Raw genomic sequence first — 16670 nt, forward strand, 5'->3', positions numbered from 1 at the left:
CGGCGCCGATTTATAACCAGATGACGCCGATTGTTCTTGTCCAGCGTCGATTTAGATTTAGGTGGCGCTGATTATCCTTGATCGGCGCCGGTTAAGACTCTGGCAGTGCCGATTTTTCTTGACTGGCGCCGATTTAGAACTAAATAGCGCTGATTATTCTTGTCCGGCGCCGATTTAGATTAAGGTGGCGCTGATTATTCTTGATTGGCGCCAGTTATATGCAGGCAGCGCACTGCTACCGGCGAAGTTGTTGGGAAAAGGGTAGTTAAAAGAAAAAAATAAGGAAGATGATATGATTACGCTTTGCTGGGGATAGTCTTTCCTTTACTGTTGCTAATGTTATATCAGTGTATATTTTTTTTAAGCAGCGCCTTTTCCCTTTCTTTCCTTTATTTTTAATTTTTCAAGCGGCGCCTTTTCTTTCTTTGACTTTTTTTTATTTTCTTTATTTTGAGCGGCGCCTTCGGCGCCGCTCAAATATTAGGGGGGGCGCGCGCACCCTGCGCACCCCCCCTGGATCCGCCGATGATGAGGGTATAACCATGATAACGAAGTGATGAATGATGACGGGATGGTGGAACGAGGGTGATGACCGTTTGACGGTATGATAGAATGGTGCATGGTGGTATTATTTTAAGGACATTCAGGTAATTAGGAACATTTTAACAATCAATGCTTCTTGGGTGGAATCAAAATTTCCATAAACAGTAGAAAATAGAAATTTTCAATCGAATTTGAAAATGTACAAAATAATTAATGCAGCTAGGAATTAAATGAAAAAAAAAAGATCTTTTAGTCGATTATCATATCCGCTCGTTTTATCGATCCGTTTGATGGAACAGCAAGGTTTATATGTATATGTAAGCTGTATATACCCTAAGTTCATTTAAAGGTCAAGTCCACCTCAGAAAAATGTTTATTTGAATCAATAGAGAAAAATTAGACAAGCACAAAGCTGAAAATTTCATCCAAATCGGATGTAAAATAAGAAAGTTATGACATTTCAAAGTTTCGCTTATTTTTAACAAAATATTTATGTGAACGAGCCAGTTACATCCAAATGAGAGAGTCGATGATGTCACTCACTCACTATTTCTTTTGTTTTTTATTGTTTGAATTATTCAATATTTCAATTTTTACGAATTTGACGATTAGGACCTCCTCAGTTGCCTGAAGCACAAAATGTTAAAATAATGGAATTCCACGTGTTCAGGGAGGAATGAAACTTCATTTCACAGGACAATGACGAGAAAAAGGAAATATTTCATATATTAAGATGCAAAGGAGGTGGTGGGTGAGTGATGTCATCAGTTCCTCATTTGCATACCGACCGAGATGTTCTGTGAAATGAAGCGAAACTATAAAATGCCATATAACTTTCTTATTTTACATCCGGTTTTGATGAAATATTCAGTGTTATGCTTGTTGAATTTTTCTCTTTTTATTCAAATCATGTTTTTGTTGGCCGGGTGGACTTGTCTTTTAAGGTGGGTAACTCTCCTGTCCTTGGCTATACTCTCCCCTATAACACGTCGGATCCAAGTTCTCCCAATCTCACGACATACCTCCAATTAAACCCGAGAGGGAAAGGGAAAGAAAGAGAGAGGGAGAGAGAAAGGGAAAAGGTGAAAAGAAAGGGACAGAAAGAAAGAACATGAATATAGAAAATTGAAGGAAAGCGGGAAAAGGAACGAGAGAACATTTGAGAAAGTACAAAATATCCCGAAATATTAATAATACATTAGCATGATGAACAAGAGAGGGATCAAAAGATATGACTAAATTGCACAGGCAAGAATTGCGGGAAAATGGGAGAAAGAGGCAAAAAGAAACGGGAAATGAAGGGAGAGCCAAAAGCTAAATTGAAACTTGAATCAGAATATGAAAAAAAGGGACAAAAAAAAAATCTTGATAACACGACCGGGCTGCCGAGAATTGAAAATATAAAGAACGGGAAGAAACTAGAAATATGTGGATTGCGTAAACTATATAAGCTTGCTAAATTAATGCATTAATGGTCGCGATTGGGACAAAAAAAATGCTTAGCCAAAGGCTGTTATATATATCCCCCTGAAGTCGATCATAACCTATACAAGTAAAGCTTTACGCCTGCTACATTTACCGTACAAAGGCTAAATTTTCAAAGCTATTATCACATAATTATAATTTAATTTCAGTATCATAGGCCAAATTCTTCAGGCTCGCTTCGCTCGCTGGCGACTTTTTACAAATTTTACCACATTTGTTATGTTGTGCTGCCTCAAACTATTTTGTATTATCCGCAACTGCTTTTTGAAGTTATGTGGTGTGTAAGTATATCCGCGGTTCGATTAAAAAGTGGCAATCTGTAATGTTTAAAAATATCACAAGGTTCCGGGGGCTCCGCCCGGACCAGTGACGGAACCAAGAGTGAGGCACGAGGGCATTTTCCCCCAGTGAGTTGGCCCCCACTTGCCCCCCCCCCGATATTTCAAAATGAAAATTAAAAAGAGGTGTGTTAATGTTGTCATAAGCATCCTTCTGCAAAATGCTGAAACAGCTGTTCGTTCTTTCAATTTTGACAATTTGTCATCAATTCAGTGTTAGCTCCATAAAATATATGACAACATGAATCTTTCAGGTCATTTTATAAAGTTCAAAATAACACTCGCGCTACGCGCACACATGGGACATCAAAATCCAGTGTTCAAGTCAATAGAGTTTTCATTGTTCGTTTTAAGCGAGATACACATCCTGCAATTTTCATGAATAAAAATATTTTCAGCTCGCGCTATACGCGCTCGCATCATTGTTTAGTTACATGTAGATAGCCATCCAGTTTATGATAGCAAAAAGTGCTATAGAATTAACGGTCCAATTATCTTTGAAGGGGTAGTCTTATATAAGCTTTATCCTTTTAAATTAAGTACATGTATATATTTATCTCAAAAGCCTTATTTGAATAGTGCGAGCGCCTAAGCGCGAGATAATTTTTCTTTTTTATTTCATGCATTTTGTCCTAAAATTCATGGGTGGAAATCCCGGGAGGGGGGGGGGACAGGGGGATGCGCCCCCCTACCCAAAATAGTAGGGGGGCAATATCAGATGTCCCCCTACTATTTTGGGTCTTTTATAATGGAGAAAAATACATCACTTCACAATCGAAATAATACATGTATTTTGGACTAAATGACCTTACATTTTTGGTTTTGGTGAACCCTTTTTTTTTTGCTTGTCAGATTTTTTTTTGTTAAAATTTTAGGTGATAACTTTTTGTTTTGCATGTCAGATTTCCATGCCCTGGTCCCCCTACCTTTGGGGAAAGATTTCAACCCATGCTAAAATTTACGAGATGTGTATCCAAATTTTGATTTGATCAAAAAGGATCTGTTAACGGCTGCTTGCAGTTAGCCATGAAGACGCTTTATATATTTCAACCATCAAATAATGCGAGCGCGAAGCTCGAGCTGAAAATTTTGACATTTCTGCCTAAGGAATGGAAATTTTAAGCACTTTTTGTAATCGTGAAAACTGAAAAGGATAAGTAAATAAATAATTGATGCGAGCGTGAAGCGCGAGCGGTTAAAATTTCACACCTAAAAGTTTGACAGGCTCTATTCATGTTTTGTAAATCATGAAAATGATGAGTAATCTTCCCACATTAAAAATGCGAGCGAGCAGAATTTTTTTTGTGTGGATAATGATTTAAAATAGAGAACATGCTGCGTGTCTAAATAAACATGCGTTCGCGTGTTTCAGATTCTGACCTTGAATCTGGGCCTTATAAATACCCTTTTTATCATGAAAATCAATAAAGCGAGCGCGAAGAGGGAGCTTAAAATATGAGTGATATTCTGATCTGAAAAAGGGTCAATTTAAGCTCTGTATTTCAAGCACTTTGTAGGAAAATTTGACTGCCCCCCCGGGGAAATTGTGAGTTGGATATGGATCTATGTTTCATTATTACTTTGAGTTTTGACAAAGGACAGGGACATTCTAAGAACATAATGTAATCATATGAAAATGATGACTATTTCTATTTCTCTTCATATAAGCGCCGGGCCTAAGCGCTAAATGAAACTTGTAGACATTTCAAACTGGAAAGAGCGATGATTTTGTTATTTAACTAATTATCTTATTTATCAATCTAATAAGCTTAATGCGAGAGCGCGAAATTTGTTAGTATTATAAGTATTATTGATATCATGGCCTGAAAACTGGATTTAAAGCACTTTCGAAATTAAATAAGATGGATTAGTTTATTTATTTATTTATTTATTTATTCACACATATTCAAACAGGTTCACAAGATCGGAGATAAAATTACTGTTTTGCATCTTGGTCCTGGTGAATGATTAGTTAATGTATTTTCAACAACAAATGCGAGCGCAAATCGCGAGCAGAAATTTTTGATAAACTGTCATGAATTGGGAATTTTATAAGTAGTTTGTTACAGAACTCATATTGAGATATTCATAACTTACAATCAAAATGCGAGTGTGCAGCGATATAGCTTATACGTTTTGACAATCTGACCGGAATAAGGATATTTTGAGAACTATATGGAATACAGGAAAATAACAGGTACCTGACAAATAAAATTTTGCGGACGCGTAGGGCGAGCAGAAAATGTAAATATTCAGACCATAATTTTTACAGAGCCCTTTTAAAAAATCAATTTGAAAATCAAACAAAATAATGAAATTTCGATTTTCGAGCTGAAATATGTTCTTGTACATTGACTCAAAAATTCGATATTTTAAGTTCCATACATGTAAATCACTAAAAAGGCAATGCGAGCGCGAAGCACGATCGAACATATGGTGACATGAAAAATTAAAAAAGAAATCATTTTCCAAGTCTTCCCCTCATCTAATTATTATATTCACTCGTCTTCCTCCTCTTATGTTTCCCCTTCATTTTCTCCTCTCTTTTCCCTTCTTTTTCTATCTATCCCCCCTTTTTGCTCCGCCAATAGGGGGGAGGGGGGGGGGGGCGGGCTAGAGTCCTCGGCCCCCCTAGATCCGCATATGGTCGGGGCGGAGACCTCTTGATATCAAAGCCATTTTAAACCTTACGGATTGCCGCCCCATATAATCGCGGGTATACAGTATATATATATACTGTATGATAAAAAATAATGATTGGTTCATTATGCAACTGCGTTGAATTAATGTTGTGTAAAAAACATTAATTCAATGCAGTTGCATAATGAACCAATCATTATTTTGAGGGGACACAACATATAGCTGGAAAATTTGTAAAAAGTCGCCAGAGAGCGAAGCGAGCCAAAAAAATTTCCCTTTGAAATAAAATACAAATTATGTGACAGATTTCCCATTATATTCAGCAAATAACACATTATTTGTTTTCCATCCATTTCATTACGTTGCCTCTTATATTTTCTTTTATTTCCCATGGTACGTGGAACCAATTAGACTGCCCCTGTACCCCGGTGATTGAACGTAAAGCTTAATGTAGGAAGGGTCCATACAGGGGGGGGGGGTGGCGTTATAGAGCCTTCGAAGGTTAGATGAAGCCCCTACTGAATGGCGGTCTGGGGCAAAGCTCCCGGTAGCTTTGGAGATTTAGCCAAAGTAATGATTGCGACCGTTATTGCATGAATTTTAGTAAGCTTATAACACAGTTTTAAATACAGTTCATCTTTCTTCCCGTTCTTTATTTTCAATCCTCAGCAGCCCAGTCGTGTTACTAAGTTATTCTTTTTTTTTCTTGCCCCTTTCCTTTGTTTTCCAATCATAGCTTGTGGCTCATGCCGATTTCCGATTTTGTCATATCTTTTAATTCATTTCCCTAATCAGTAGGGCTATTTCGGTGGCTTGTTGTTTCTCACAAAAGTTCTTCTTTCGTTCCTTCCGTTTTCCATCTTTTTTTTCTTAGTTTTCTTTCCAACTTTTCCGAGTCCCTTTTCCCCCCTTTTCCCCTTTCCTTTCCCTCTGGGCCCTTTGATAGGCCTAATTCTTTCTCCCTCCTTTCTTTCTTTTCCCCGTTTTTACAAATTTTCCCCGTGAAATCCGCTAGCGGTGGGGGCTGCCCCCTGCCCCCGCCTGTTACGCCACTGATCGGGGCTCATTCCCCTTCCCCCGTGCTTCCCCTACCCCACCCCCATTTGCTCCCTTTTAATGCTCAATCTCCGACGTTTCGCTTTGTCGGTACGGCTGCCCCAATTTTTCATTTTGATCGTGATTATAGAAGACACCATATCAAATGGTAAACATGGTCTCGCGTGCAAATATCTTGTGCCAACGAAGAAGATCAAGATTTTTTTAAAGGTTTTTGTGATCGTTGAATAAGGTCAGTAAGTAAATCATGTTGACTTCCAGGAGTTTTGTGAAGAAGACTCGGAAAGGAGGAGTGATGAAGGTTGTGAGGGAGCACTATCTGAGGGACGATATTTGGTGTGGATCCGCTGCTTGTTCCAAATGCCCGATGGACAAGACGGTCTTGGAGAAGGAGCCAGTGCCCGAAGTGGAAAACACGTTGTGCCGCTATCCTCATTATCTCCTTCTTGATACAAATGTAGTTTTGCATCAGGTGAGCTGCCCTCTTGAAAAGAATAGGATGTCGTGATTGTGGGCAATTTAATGGCTGCTCAATTACAATCAGTTGGAACAAGAACATCAAAGATTTATTATAAATCATTATTAAATTATGGGCCTAGCATAGCATTAGCAAAACTTAAAAGTCATGAAAGTTAAAACTTGAGGGGGGAAAGTCCCGGGGGGGGCACTCGACCAAAAAAGTGGTGGGGGTGTGCCGCGGGCGAGACAAAAAACGGGGGCCTCGGAGCGGGCTAATTGTAAAAAGGAGGGTCCTCGGAACGGGCTTCGGAACTACAAATGTTTGTGAAAACGGGGGTCCTTGGAACGAGTCGCCTGCTTGTGAGTGCGCATATGCATCCCCATGGAACGAGCATACGTGCATACAGCTAGCCCGGCGGCACGGGCGCCGGGTGCGCTAGCACAGAGGGAATGGTCGGACCTCGCTCAGCGGCCGCCTTTCACCAAAATTTCGGCTCATTGTAGCAGATCAATGCGACCGGAACGGCGTAACGGAAAATATGCGAAGCTTTGGAGCGGATTTCTTTCTTCGCTTTTCACGATAAGAAGAAAATGCTATGCCTTGGAGCGGCTTTCTCTGTTCTTTTTCTCAATAAGACAAAAATGCTATGCCTTGGAACGGAAATTTGAGTGTGAAAATGGGGGTCCCCTCCGCGGCACATACCCACTATGCATTATATACTGAGTGCCCCCCCGGGGGTGTTTATGAAAGTAAACTAAAAAAAGAAGAAAAACACTGGCATGACTGGTGAGTGGTAGTCTTGAAGTTGAGGACTCGATCCATGATGATGTTTTTTTTAAATTGGAGTCTGGAACTGCCCTTCATATATGTATAATTATAAGAGACACGTAAACAAAGATGGATTTCCCTAGGAAATCCATCTTTTTTATTAAATATCACGTAGGCCTAAATGGTTGTGATTTTATTAATCTCTACACCTTCCTACTAAAGCCGCATGTCCAATAATACATTGTATATGGGAGACTCTCTTCACACAACAAACAATTGTCCATAAACTGTGTACAACGGATAGATCGTCTCCGCACAGCGATTCGGAGACAGCTGATTGGTCATTCGTGCAGATCACGTCCACGTGGTCCCAAAAATAATTCCTTTGGACTGCACGCAGAAGTATCGGTATCCGGTCACGATGTGAATGCGGGAAATTGTCTTGGTTCGTGATTGGATCGCTCTGTTATCGATCGAAAATTATAAAAACTCTGCAATTTCATGCATATTCACGCGACGCATGCTTACTATATTTTCATTCATCAATCGGCTCTCGGCAGTGGCTGGATGACGTCATGTAATAAGCAAAAATGTACATGACCACTAGCGTTCACATTCCGTTATCCTTTGTACACAATTGTTCACTGTGCTCCAATATGGAGACAATCTCCCGTATTGGAGACTTGCTTTGCAATAGAACAAAAGAAACAACACCAACAAGAGCATAGTTTTTTCCACCCAAAATTTTGTGTCACTGACGTCAGAAGCCCATTTGTTTTGTGTGTGGATGACAACAAAAATCCTTATCAAAACAAAAGTAGACTGGATTTTTAAAGTAGACGGTGAAAAGGGAGATCTCCTTAGGTGGTTTCAAACCGCCTCGATCACAAGAATCCCTGTTAAATTACGAGAACTTTTTTTTGGCTAAAAAATACCCATTAATTATTCCTGCATTCACACCACCCCGAAACGTACCCTTCGGGATAAGTTCCCGAAGTTACGAGCATGCGCAGTATGGTCTGATAAGCAGGCAAGGCGCGAGATTCAAATTCACTTGCCCAGCAGCTACCCACGCCGCCGTGCCCTACGACATGCTGGGCTAAAAGTTCCCGTAATTTGCTTTCACATCGCCAAAAGACCTGCGACCTTGGAAAAATCCCCGCGAAAGTTCTCGTAATTTCGCCAAGTACCTACTATTTAGCGGGTATTTTGATATAAAAAATAGTTCTACTTTATCAAGATTTAGATCTTTATGCAGGAAAATGTTATTTTGTGTTTATTGATCGAATGCATATTATCTCACATCTTACATTAGTGCTGCCCCCCCCCCCTTTTTTTTTTTTTTTTTTTTTTTTTGCTGCAGGAGTGTTTCTTTTAATTTTGATCTGGGATTTTTACTCCTTAATTTTGTCAATTGTAATGTATTAATGTATCGCGTGGTGACCCCTTTCATAAGCATTGCTTCTCTGGGGTCTCCGAACCATCTATTTGTTTGTTTGTTTTTCTGATACTTTGTTGATACTGTATATTGTACTGTTTTTATCCTTTTGATGGTTGAATAAATAAATGAATTGAATTGAATTGAATTGAATTTTCTTTCGGGGAAATTATGCATAGTTTGCTTTCACTTTACCAAAATACCTGGTATTTTCTGATCGGGGTTAATTTCCCGATCAGAGAATACCTGGTACTGACGAACTTCGAGGCGGTCTGAAACCACCTCTTGTCACATTTTCATTTACGGCCAAGCTAATCTGTTTGCAGCAAATGTAAACAAAGGAAATTAGTCTCCCAAACTGGAGACTGTCTCTGAAATTGGATACCCAAAATCTTTACAAAACTCTCATATTGGAGATAATCTCTCTCATGGGAGACAGTCTCCCATATTGGCCGTGCGCCTCAACTGTCCTACGCCCACTTACACGTATTGCGAGGTTATAGTATAGTATACTAACCTCGCATCATGATTTCCCTCCCGCTTCGGAGGCTTATTTCCTGGTCGCCGGGAAATAAGCGGTATTTACCACTTTTCACCGGGAAATATAATTTTCCACTCACTTTTCTATAGGGATTGTCAAATTTTTAACATAAAAAAAACAAAGGTGGCGAGTATGGTTGGTCTGGTGTGTACCATTTGTGTGAGTGTGTGTGTGTTTGTTTGTTTGTGTGTGTGTGTTTATGTTTGTGTTTGGGTGTTATCTATGTCTGTTATCATGAAATGCTGAAAAAAATACAATAAAATACTAAAAAGATCCCAAATATACATCTAATTTAGATATGATGTTCTTCATTAAGTCAATCAATAAAATACCATATTCATAAATACCTACAATACATGTACATGTATTAATGAGCATAAACTTGTATTAGCATATGAAAAAAATGCCATGTGCTTAAAAAAAACATTGGAAACAATGGAGCGTGCTCCAAGATTGATTTGTTTACAATAGCTTTTAATCAATATGAATATGACAAACTGTACAAGTTATTTATTTTACATTTCCCATTAAACATTCAGCTAAAGTATGTCAATTATGTTGTTAATGTATTCATCTACATGTATATTTCTTAAAGGAAACAACTTTTGACACCTCTTTCCACTTTTGTGTACATTGTATAAGTTGTGCTTTTTAATTTTTGTGTTTGCTGTATTTATTAAACTGCTTTTAAAAGTTATATCAAAAGAATTGCAATGTTAAAAATGGCATTATCTGAGTTGTGTAATTTTTTAGGCTACAAGAAGATCTTTTTCTTTAAGCAATATCAAAATTCAAAACCAGCAACCACTAGTACACACTGATACATGTCCAAACTAAAACTCCTAACATACAGTAGAATACTGAGCTTTATTCACACTTAAAAAAAAATCATCTTGTAATGAGATACAATGGCATGTAAGGAGTTGAACCCCGGGAGAAATATTTGTTTATACATGTTTTAATATGATTATTCAATTTCCAGGAACATAATTTGAGTTTGTGTACGTATGTGTGGACTTAGATCCTATGTGTGTTTGGGAATGTACATGTATGCAGTATGGATTTCATCTGTTTGTGTGTTTCTACTATGAGTTTTGCGATTCTAATTATTTCAGAACACTAATTTCATTTGTTGAGGTTAAAAACAACTAAAATTATTGAAAAAAAGAAATTATAAATCATATTTCCTGTTTTTTACATATTTACCGGATGCCCATCTTATTTACTGGACCCTATTTACTGGTATTTATCACCGGTAATTACCGCTCTGGTATTTACTTCCCAACCCTGCCATGAACCATGTTTGGCAGTGGATTTCTAACTAGTGGGTCGTGCGTGCTGTGATCCCACTTCTGGTGTCCACAACACACGACTTCTATGGCTTGATTTTTCTGTGCGCAGCAGCATGTAATGAAACCTTGGGTGTCCTATGCCTAATGCGTAGGAAGGTTTAAAAAATTAGTCAAAAAAAATGTTAAAAAATAAAGGTTTCTTACCTGACTGATGTCATGTAGATCCCTCCATCCAAATGTACACAACACAAATAAATAGGGTGTGTGTGTGTATTTGAGTTTTGTCAGACGTGTATCAATCAGATATGATTATTCACGTCTGGGACCGACCTTTAACGTCACCATCCGAAAGACCAGGGCTCGAACCTCGAACCTCTGCATCATTTTTTAATTTCCCCACAGCTTGGATTACAGGTGCACGCCACAACGCCCAGTTGTGGGTCGACCCTTGAACAGCTTTAATGTATGACTTACATCCGGTTAGCGATGCTGTTTTGAAGAACAATTTATAGATAAAAATTATTATTTCACAAATACTAAAATTTATTACGTGATTATAAATTATTAGTATAATACTGCTAATTATTTATAATCATGTAATAAATATCTAGGGAAATCCATATTTGTTTACATGTGCCTCTTATACATATAGAAAGGGTGGTTCAAGACTTAATGATGAAGAAGTATGTATAAGTATTTAAAAAAGACATCATCATGGAGTCCTCAAGCCTAGGTGAGTGGTGACATGATTTATTCTTGGCTTGCTCGCAAAAGTTGCATTTAAAATATGGTCTGACGTAGGCTTATAAATCTGCTGTTTTAGATTACTTTTTCAATATTTTCTGATTTTTTGGTCTTACACTACATAGATGGATGACGGTCATTTGCAATTAGGCTTGTGATGGGGAGCAAACAACCACCGCTTACTACAGTACAGTGTCTGGAGAAACTAGTCTAAGGCCAGGGTGCACTTTTGCACCCTCCTCAATTACTCATAAATTTTGCTTTATGATAGGGAAACAAGGAAGAAATAAAGATGAATTTATATCAAATACAATCAGCTTAAAAGCTTTCTGAAAAAATATGCTGGAAAATAGCAAATTTTGATGACTAACAGATCTGGATCAGCCAGGTTCTTCTTTGATCGCCGTCAGCTACAACTCTTTCATACGCTCAGCTTTAGCTGTGCTGACGGCGATCGGAGAAGGTTGGGTGGGTGATACAAAGAGTATGATTGATTTGATCAGCCTCAAGTACATCAATGTCATAATTTTTTCTTTAATAGGAATTTGCACAATGTCCTTTGAATAGTAAGAGAAGCATAGTGAATTTCAAGAAAACAGTGAATGTATGAATATACATCATATATAGAAATTTTGAACAAACATGTATATTAGATGGTGACATTGCTGGCTTTCCATAGTTGCAATTGATTGGATCAATCATAACTCTTTGTAAGACAGGGCCCAGAAGTACAACTCCCACATCACATTGGTATCTAAATATGTACATTTCTTAAGGGTATTTTTCTCTATCTTTCACAGGTGGATATACTGGAGGACAAAGCAATTAAAAATGTCATTCTCCTGCAGACAGTCCAGAAGGAGGTATGGGCTAAATACAAATTTATTGATTAAATTATGTGTGTATTAATTCTATAAAAAGAAGACTTGTGGTGTAGGTGTTTTCAAGATGGTATATTGTGAGAAAGAGACTGGAAATATGAGAATGTAGGGGAAGTGATGCCACTAAATCACGCAGAAGTGTAGAACAATCAGTTCTCATTTCTAAGAATTTTTTAGCTAAATATCTGAAAAATGCTAGTGCTGTCTGAAATTGCATTGATTTTTAGATGTCTATTTTATTAGGTTCCATCTCACACTGTTATATTGGCAGTTCATCTGTCACTGAGAGATAACGAATTTTTCTGTTCAATTCAAGACTTTGCTTTTTAATCACATTATTAATTGTGATAACATTCAACAGTCTACTTATTGACTATTAAAATAAAATATCACTTTCTATTTTCAGGTCAAACACAGAAGTTTGCCATCGTACAAAAGGATACGAGATCTCATTGCAAATGACAAAAAGAAGTTCTATGTATTCACAAATGAACATCACAGGTGAGGATATGACTTCACTTTGATTTATCATCATTTATGGTCAATATTGTGGATTTTACAATTCACATTCTGTTTTAAAAATATTTTCAGTCAGAGAGATAGATGCCTATAATACAGACTTGTCCATGTGACTAAATGCTGGATGCAAGTATTTATAATCATTTTGGTATCCTAAGTAAACATTTTCTTTTCTCTTATTTAAGAGAACTATCGATAGGATTTAATATGCCATGATCATCCTCTGCACAATTGTGTGCTCGATAAGTGTATAGCCCATGTATTATCATTATTAAAACACGGTCAAGGCAGTGGCATGACATGGCTTTGAAATAAATCAGGTCAAGTTGTTTTTGCCAGGTTATGATCAGGTAGAAGTATTACAACACTGGTATTATAAAATTTTCTGTTGCCCACAGGCCTGGTTGCCCATCTTACTCAGTGGGCATTAGGGTGGAGCTGTCATGAAACTTGTTAGCAAAATCAACTAGAAATAGGTAATGAATATCATCTTGGCCATTATCTTGGCAAGATTGCTGTAGCTTATTGTAGTGGCTTGTTGCTATCGATAACAAGCTTTATTCAACATGACCAGTCAAAAAAAAAAAAAAAAAAAAAAAAAGTACTGTGTTTCATGAAGCTTCTTTTGAATGATTTTCACTGACTGATTGTGCAGAGCCAATCAGATCCAAGGATTTCAGTAGCTTATAACATTTTCAGTGGAAATCGCCGGCTTCATGTTTCATGAAATGCTCCCTTGAGGGCCAGTTACATGTAGGAGATCACATCTAAGTCTGCAGGCACAGACCCTGATTAAAACTTTGATCAGCGAGTGTGTCTCCACGCAAAGACTAGCAGATACAAAACTTGCTGTCTGAGCGAGAGGGCCTTCAGTACACAAGGCATGAGTAGGCTGCACATTCAGACCTTTAACTCGAGTGAAGGGTTTGCACTGCAGACTAGTCACAACTTGCCCTTTATCATTATTTCCTTTTCCACAGAGAGACATATATTGAGATAGAACCGAAGGAATCTCCTAATGATTTCAATGATAGAGCAATACGGAAGAGCCTTACTTGGTATGATAATCACTTCAAAGACACTGAGATCAAGATTGTCCTGCTCACCAATGATGTTGATAATAGAGATAAAGCAAGGAAAGAGGGTTGTAGGGCATTCACAGGTAATTATAGAGATGGCATTGCCAGACTTGGAATTAAGAATAAAAATGTTCTGTTGCGAGGCTTGCAATAATCCAAGGCCATGACCATGGGTAGCCCTGTTGACTGGCCTTCACACTGCTCTCATTTGCCTTGGAGATCTGGGGCCCGTCTTACAAAGAGTTGCGATTGATCCAATTAATCGCAACTATGGAAAGCCAGCAAAGTCAAAATATAAAATGCATGTTTGTTCAAACTTTTTTCTAGATATGGATGTAAATCCATAAATTAATTGATTTTTTTGACACTTTGGTGTGGTTTCCTTTATTTACAAAGGACATTTTGCAAATTTCATGGCGAAAAAATTATGGATTTCCGTAGAGTTACGATTGATTGGATCAATTGTAGCTCTTTGTAAGACTGGGTCCTGTTGTGCACTTTCTAATTTTTTCCCATTCATCCTGTAATATGTAAATGTGCCCTAGATAGAAAAGTGGCCTTGCCCTAAAGATGTGAAATTGACCTGTTGTTTAACAAAGTTGCATTGCAAAGTGAGATTGCAGTCATCAAATTCCTACAGTTTTTTTGCAGTGAGAGCTTGCATCTATAACTGTACAATAAATCTTTTGTCATTTGGTTTGATGTGGGGATCTGTATGTAGGGAGGGAGGGGGGGGGTCAAATGAAGCTTTTGAAATGATCAGTTTAAAGCCTTTTATTTTTATGTTTTGTTAAATCCCCCTAAAAAAGAAAAAAAAAATTGTAGTAATGTATTTCACTGTTCCAGTATATGAACAAGTATGTTCCTGTGATGTGGATGTTAGAATTAAGCTTTTTCGGTATTGATATTTTCAATACCGGTATTACTAATAGCTTCAATACCGGTATACCGACTAATACCGAGTAAATTCCCAATTTATTGTGCAAACAGTGTCCAATGTTTGTTTAGCCCTGATATGGCCTCGGATAAAGAGGGGATGCTTGTGGTCAGCTGAGGAATGCTCAGCATGGTCCATTCTCATTGACAAAAACTTTCTCTTTCTTTACCAAAAGTTATACGATCATGCTCTCTCCCCAACGAGAGCTGTGAATTACCTGTGCATGTGTGCAAAATTATCTCAGCAAGCACATGGTACGAAATCAATAAGTCAAGTTGCCAAATGCTACACCGCACAAACTCACTGCTACTTACTTTGCTAAACGTGTGTACATGCCCTAACTTCCAAGCACCAAAATTCCCTGCTAAAAATGTTAAGGATATATGCGTGATTTTCCCTTCACCGATCTGGCCCCACTCATTCACATTCAGATTCGCCCCTTTTGTTTACCACTCACATCAACACGTGTTCGTCGAAGGTTCAAAGTTTGTTGACCTCAAATTTTGACGTCTCGTAAATAACTTTTCTTATAAATGTCCATTGTGTTGAACCCCCCCTCTTGTGAATCTCCACGTTGTCTAAAAGTAACCCCCCCCCTAAACTTCTTATCCCCCGGCTGCCTCTTTTTCACTCATTTTTTCTTGCTTTTGTTTTTCTTCATCTCCCCAGCCCCTTAATTCTTCACTCTCTCTTTCCCATCGGCCCATTCTCTCCCCGTCACCACCCCTCTCTTACCGCCACGAACAATCAACATCCTCTTCTCCGAATCTCGATCTTCCCCTCTTTTTTGTCAATTTCATCTTTCACACATGCCAAATTTTATTTGATCAACATCTTATCACGCCACGAGACCATCATAAATTTAAATTACAATCAATCCAATAGTTTATTTTATTTTATTCATGACCGCACATGCACAAAACGGATACAACACCCATCACAAATCACACAAATATTCTCAGCCACTTTCTTACATTTACGATCACTTCACAGATCAAAATAAACAAAGAGGGATGGCGTAACATTTTTTTCCTGTTGATGTTATCAACATTTTATGTCTTTTTTTATTTTCATATTCAATTTATTTATTCATTAATGTATTATTTTTTCTTTATGTATTTATTTATTTATTATTATTTTTTTTTTGGGGGGGGGTCAGACGATTTTTGTAGCAGGCTTATAGTATAAAAGTAAACTTGTCATAATTGAAACAAGTCAAGAGCAGTCCAGAAAAAAAATTGCATAAAGAAAAAAAAAGTGTTAATCCCTGTGGTTTGTCTGTCAATGCACAGCACCCCCCCCCCAAAAAAAAAACTCAGTGGACATTCCCATTGATACAAGTTAAGAGCAGTCCGAGAAAAAAACTTGCATAAAGAAAAAACAAGTGTTAATCCCTGTAGTTTGTCTGTCAACGCCCCAAGCCAAGGTTGATACTTTGTTGAAGCCCGCAATACACCACGTGGTCAAAAGGCAGGCTAGGGAGTGTTTCAAAAAGAGTTTTGTCAGTGATTTTGTTTGTGTAGAGGGATGTTACAAGCTAGGAAACCCTCGCATGTGATTGGCGGAAAGCAAATCTGTTGTTGAAACCACTGAAAAAAACTCTTCATGAAATGCTCTCCGTCTCGGTCGACTTTGTTGTTTACTGTAGCTGTGTCGAGTGCATGGAGCAGAGCCGACATATGCACCCCAGTATCAGTAGCGGTGGGGCCGAGGCCGTATGCAGCGGCTAACGGAGCTCAGACAGTAGTTAAGGGGCGATGTATTCATTTCGAGGTTAGATTATTGGATTCTGATTTCGTTAAATATGTTGAGAGAGCCAAAGAACTTATTGTTTTGGCTTAATTTTACTGTAAAAATACCCATAAATGACAATACAGAAGAAAATACCGGTATGATATTTTCAAATTTTGGAATAACGGTATTTCGGTATTGAAATTTCAACGGCGGTA

At 38.0% G+C, this 16670-nt stretch overlaps 1 protein-coding gene across 1 annotated transcript in view; it reads left to right on the plus strand.

Moving 5' to 3' along the window:
- The first annotated feature begins 6197 nt into the window (after positions 1–6197).
- Positions 6198–16670, plus strand: part of LOC121417481 (exosome complex exonuclease RRP44-like) — a 31056-nt gene continuing 20583 nt past the window's right edge. The window contains exons 1-4 of the mRNA XM_041611233.1: positions 6198–6534; positions 12106–12168; positions 12593–12687; positions 13686–13867. Of these exons, the coding sequence (XP_041467167.1) occupies positions 6310–6534; positions 12106–12168; positions 12593–12687; positions 13686–13867 (565 nt within the window). The 5' untranslated portion in view covers positions 6198–6309. The remainder of the gene's footprint in view (positions 6535–12105; positions 12169–12592; positions 12688–13685; positions 13868–16670) is intronic.

The sequence above is a fragment of the Lytechinus variegatus genome, chromosome 1 (genome assembly GCF_018143015.1).
Source record: "Lytechinus variegatus isolate NC3 chromosome 1, Lvar_3.0, whole genome shotgun sequence".
Classification (NCBI taxonomy): domain Eukaryota; kingdom Metazoa; phylum Echinodermata; class Echinoidea; order Temnopleuroida; family Toxopneustidae; genus Lytechinus; species Lytechinus variegatus.